The 6000-nt window shown below is 45.0% G+C and overlaps 1 protein-coding gene across 1 annotated transcript; it reads left to right on the forward strand.

Moving 5' to 3' along the window:
• Nucleotides 1–3231: 3231 nt before the first annotated feature.
• On the forward strand, nt 3232–5656 carry ACLA_091520 (uncharacterized protein; the record flags this gene model as incomplete). Its single annotated transcript, XM_001272879.1, has 4 exons — nt 3232–4650; nt 4842–4938; nt 5185–5346; nt 5583–5656. The coding sequence occupies 4 exons, from the start codon at nt 3232–3234 to the stop codon at nt 5654–5656; spliced, it is 1752 nt and encodes a 583-aa protein (XP_001272880.1).
• Between the last annotated feature and the right edge of the window lie 344 nt (nt 5657–6000).

The raw sequence follows: 6000 nt of genomic DNA on the forward strand, positions 1-6000 counted from the left end.
CCTAAATCACGTCTCGCAGAGCTTCTCAAGAACCAAGCCAAATATGTGTCCAATATGGACAAGACATATCTGCCAATTCTAACGCGACTCCTTGATGACCAAGGGAGTGATGAGAGTGAACAACAACTTCTACAAGAGTTTCAGGATATTGTGGGTGTTATCATCCTTCTTGCTGTTCCCCTTTATAAACACACAATCTCCGTTTCTTGAGGTAGAAGTGCACCAGATCAGCAATCGATTGGATTCCTTTCGGTCGGTTCTTCGCATCCCCAGCGACGAAAATCAGCCTGTTAGAATTCTGCATCTCTCATTTCCGGAATTCTTGGTCCAGACTACAACCAAGTTTCGTGTGGATGCGCCAACCAAACATAAAGACGTTGCAAAATCCTGTCTGAGGACTATGCGGCATCTTCTGCAGAGAAATGTCTGCAATCTAGCAGACCCTGGAGTGCGTATGGCAGAGATCGATTCTTAGGATATCCACCAGTATCTACCATATTTAATATTACAGCATAAGAAAAACCCAGCCAAGGGGAAACCTATACCAGGAACATAAGACGTCTCTTTTAAACCCTCATCGCACGATACCCTAAGTCATGTGTAGACTAAACGTAATTATTAGTTCCGTCATCACCAGATAAATCCCTGGGCAGATGCTGACAAAAATGTTAGCCATGAGACAATTCCCTCGGTTCTGAGGGTTGTTTTGTTCCATGAGGCGTTCATGACGTGTCACTGCACTACCCCCTCTTCTCGGCTTGAGTGATATTGTGGCCATATTCACTCTTCTCACTTTTCAAGGTATTCACCGAGCCTTCCGATCAAATATAACCTAGGTACTTCTCTATATCCTGGTCTTGATCTTCGTGAACTTTATCTGAACACGATGATATAGAAAAAACATGTCTACGTTGAATGATCCTCTTACTGGAATTGAAGCCGCAGTTCAGCTTCAATACCTGACACAAACTGGGAATGTGGCCGACTACGGTTCGGAGTTTCTGCAGCTCTGGAGCAGAATTACACGGGAGACATATCTTGCATCGCTTTTCTTCGTTAAGCTCAAAAAAGAATTGCAAGACAGAATTCGTCGCTCAGGGGAACTTCCCGACACATGGGAAAAGATGGCAGAGAAAGCAATCGCCGTTGAACGTCAACTTAATGAGGAGCGATGGCAGAATGGCCTATGCTTCAATTGTGGAAAGCCTGGCCACATAGCACGAAATTGTTCCCAATAGTTAAATTCCAATTTGCAGCTCTAGTGGGGTGGGGGGAGGGAAGAAATGAGCTTGCGGCACTAAACTTCCATTTCTCCACTGTCGTTAACGTTCCATCAGTGAGAGGCTTAGCGCCGCGGTGGAACCATCAAATCCAGGAATTCATTGTTTGATTATTCCATCTGGTATGAAATGAAATTCAGTGCAACAAGACATCTTGCCGCCGCGGACTCATGTTTGCCTTTAATAGGCTTACATTTCGTTGGCGAGTCGCTGGCTAGTGGTTGAAAAGCGCCTGCAGACCTTGTATAATACGACAAGGATAATGTAGTGAACAGTCGTTTTCTCCCAGGTTGATCGCCCATGGTATGGGTTATGGCCCACCAATTTAGTATTTTCAACCAACGTGGGGGAGTGGATGCGGACAAAGGATTTATCCGGTAGATCAAATAAGTTTGGACGAGTTCCACCCAACTCATTACCTGACAGAAGGGTTATCTCATCACACATCTCTTCAAATCAGTAATCGATTTGGTTTAAACTTCCAGTAAATCATGGCGGTTGATACTAACCACCTTCTGGGCCTGCTGTCAAAGTGATCGTTTCCTCAACATCAACTTGTATAAATTGAGCTAATGTACGCTGTTCTTCAGAGCTTACGCGAAACTGGAGAGTTCTCGGATATTGAAATCAAATGCGGGCCTTCAAGCTTCCATCTTCATTGTTGTGTTATTTGCCGACAGTCTGCATTCTTTGATGGGATCATGAAGCATGATTGTAAGGTGAATACCATCACGGCTTGTATAAAGTCCGCACTGAATTCTAAGCTTAAATCATGAAAAGGAAACCAGATCACGCATTGTTACAATCTCCGATGATCCCTTCATCGCCTCCAAAATGTTCAATTATCTTTATCGTGCTGATTACGACGACCATCCCGAAACCCTAAATGACCTATGTGGAAAGGACGAAAACCAAGTGGGAGAATCGCCAAAAGTTGGTGCTGAGCATCAAGATACCACGATTGACACTCTTCCATCTCACTGGAGACGTGCACGTATTAATGTTCAAGTTTACGTTATTGCGGACAAGTATATGATAGATGCATTGAAAGAGGTATCTAGGAAGAAATTGGAGTGTAATATGGAAAAAGAGTGGAATGAGGTCGGATTCATCAATGTTGTGCGGGATGTGTATGGGCCTGAGTTTCCACGTGGCCCAGAGCTCTGCAATGTTCTAGCACGGTTTGCCCTCCAGCACGTTTCCACCCTCAAAAAGTCTCAGCATTTCCAACAAATCCGAAAAGACTACCCACAATTTGGGTATGATTTTTGTACCTTGTTGATGGAGAGTGCCACTGGGTTTGTGGGATTTTTTGGGGGAGCAAAAACAACACCCCCTGGTAGGGTCCACCCTTCCCTGAAATATCAGTAATAGTATGGCCTGAATGAGTTTTTTCTTTAGTGGAAATGAAATTGTCAATCGCGTGACACCTTCAATATCAAGCCCTTATACATACCGAGTTCCTATTCGACCTCGTCAAAGTTCTTATTGCAGCAACTGTGCCAGATCTTTCTCAAGCAACACAGGCCTTCGTCAGCACGATGCAGATTACCATAGCTGGTGTACAGACTGTAACAAGGGCTTTCCGTCGCGCAAAAAGGCTCGAGAACACCGATCGAAGAAACATGGTGGCTTCTAAGGGTACATTTCAGGACGTTGCATTTACAATACACAAAGGACGTTGGCCCATCTCCCAAGTAAGGCAATTCCTACCTTGACTCTTGGTAAGTAAAATTTTTATTACCAGGGTTAGCAGGTGCCACAGCTTTGCAGAAGAGGGTTCCCCGCTTCGTAAACTGAGCCAAGATTGGTCATTGTATGCAAGTATGTGTTGTTCAAATGCGACTTGTCCGCGGCAAACATGTGAGTTATGCTGAAATGAATGCCTTATATGATTCAATTTTTGAATCCATTCCCGTCATCTTGAACCCACCCAGCAACCAAGGCAACAATGGCTTCTATTCGGATCGCAGACATCCATCGCCCAGATCTGACAAATTCTGAGAAAATAGGGCCATCCATCACGGATGTGGAGCATTTGTCCTCTTATAATTGGATCGAATCGTCCACCCCCACTATTGCCGTCCCCGGCTGCCCTCCTCTTTGGTCCCCACCCAAAACGCCCAAGAAAGTGGCCAAAGACTCTGGGCTCATTTACATCGCTCAAAACGCGGTTCGCCATCCTGAAAGCCCTCTTGAACCACTCTTTCGCTCGTTGTATATTGAAAATCCTCTATACAACATACGCCTAGTTGACCTAATAACTGATCGAAACAATATTCGCAAACTTTTATCGTTCATCAACCCAAATCTCTCTAAAAATGGACTTGAACCTTTTACCATTGACGTCGAGGTCACGAACAATACGGCGATTTTTTGTCGAATGGAAGCCGAAACATATATGTTTATCGGGCCACACGAGTTCCGGGGTTACGGTCACGAGTTTGAGAAAGCGTTCACCACTACCCAGGTTTCCGCTAGTACTGGGCATCATAGGATTATCTCCTACAACTTCGGTGATTTAAAATTCATAGTGCGCTACGAAACTGACGCATATGTTGATGAGCTTTCAGAAGTTCAATCTCGAAATGTGGAATTGGAAAATGGGAGCTTACTGAGCATGATGAAAACCATGTCTCTTTCGCAACAAGAAAGTCGCTCTCGCCTTCCCGCCGAGTCCAAACTAGTGATGAAAGAAGAAGGCAAACAGGTACCAATTCAGTCAACTCTTGAGATTAAAACACGTGTTGCCCATAAGCCTATCAATATACAAGAAGTCCTTCCACAGCTGTGGGTATCGCAAACACCCAATCTTGTCCGTGCCTACCACAAGGGTGGCTTATTTGAACCGCCGGAAGTCGAAGACGTCACTCGTGAGATTACTAAATGGGAAGAAGACCATGCTAGTGACCTTAGGGGTTTGATTATACTGATCAAGGAAATCATTAGAGTGGTGAGGGAAAATGACGGGAACGCTGTTATCAAATATGACGGTCGAAGCGATAACCTTGAGGTTTGGAGGAGAAATGGACGCAAGATGTTACCAGATGATCTGTATTCGAAGCTTGGTGATAAAACGGAATCAGCGCAAGCGATTGGATCAGACCCTCAAAAAACAAAACTCAAAATTGGGGATACTTTCTACAGTATTGACATCTCGATGATGCCATATCTATCGTCCTTCGTTAGGTTCCAACGCCTGGCCCAGCCGCAAAGTACAGATTTCATCCACCAGAATATTCCTTTGTTTGATATTGGTGTGATTCCACAACTTCCTTACCCAAAGTATTGGCAGCTGCGAGGTGTTGGCCATCTGGATCTCCTGGATTTCAAGAGGTCTGGATTGCCACGGCACGCCTTCCAAAGAAGGGTAGCTATTACTATTCATAAGATACTCGAAGGAAGCTGAACTAATGTACTAGGTCTTCGAGTCTATGAGCACGGGGAAATGAAGGGCGATCCAAATGGGCATATTGCCAGCTGGCCCAAGCGGACCCTACGAATCCGACCTGCATCATGGGTGCCACGCCGGCATCACTAATTGCCCAATACCCGTTTCAGGTCTCGGAAGAATACTTCGAGACAGCCACACCGTACTTGGAACAACAGGTGTCCTTCAATGTTACGCCAACCTTTTCTGTCGTCCAGATACACATCGGTAAGTCGACTCCTAGGAATGGCTGAAGCAAATGTTAACTCCCGCGAGATTTTGGAATGGAAGGGCTCTCGGTACCGGTGGGCGACTGTGTGAAAATCTGGGTCATGTGGCCCCCAACAGAAAAGAATCTATCATTGATGGCAAATGAAAATGGCCAACTTGCAAAACTTATTAGATTAGCGCCTTTTCTAGAGGGAGGTATTATACTACAAACAGACTCTAACCAGGCCCTTACAATACCATCAGGTTGCCTACATGCGACATTGACGGTCAAGGGTGGATTCTTAGTGTCCAAAGATTTCGCCACGCGTTATACTATCCGGTCGTTTTCGCGGTACCTAGCATGGGGCCTTCAAGAAGAACTGGACGAAGAGGCCCAGAAGGACTGCTACTATCTCTACTTGGACTGTTTGGCCGTCGCTCTTGCTAATGGAGGTGAAGACCTCGCTATAGAAGGATGGATCGGAATAGAGAGGGTGCTGCAGGAAATAGCAAAGAGAGACAAGACTTGGCAAGATTTGGCACGCTCTTCTTGGAAGTCATACTTGAACAATCCTCGTGCATTGCATATTACGAACTGCCCGTGTGGCATTATTTGTGCGCATGATGGATTTGCGGGTCATTTTGAGAATACCCACATACAGTTCTTGAGTACCGACAGCTCTTCAACAGCAAGGAGATGTCGTTCCACGGTTCAGTGTTCCAGAGCTTAGAGTGATGGCCTCTGTGCAACGTGTAAACCACTGAATATTGCCTGATGACGTTGAGTAGGTTTTATACATAGTATCGTCTTTTTTAACTTTTGTTTAGGCAAATGATAGCATCCCGCCCCCCCGGCGAAATATCCTTCTAATCGGCCGCGGTCAATAAGAGGTAAGAGGACTGATCGAGAGTTTTCATGGAATCCTCTATGTTTAGAGGTAAAGGCAAAGATAGGAATATATATTGATATTAATGGTGAAATCAAACGTATTGGTAACAATGAACCAGAAATTATATCGTAGAGCATTACTTTATTCCAAATACGTACACTTCCTCAACTGCTGGACCCTGTTTGTTCGA

The sequence above is a fragment of the Aspergillus clavatus genome, genomic scaffold, assembly GCF_000002715.2.
Source record: "Aspergillus clavatus NRRL 1 1099423829798 genomic scaffold, whole genome shotgun sequence".
Taxonomy (NCBI): Eukaryota; Fungi; Ascomycota; class Eurotiomycetes; order Eurotiales; family Aspergillaceae; genus Aspergillus; species Aspergillus clavatus.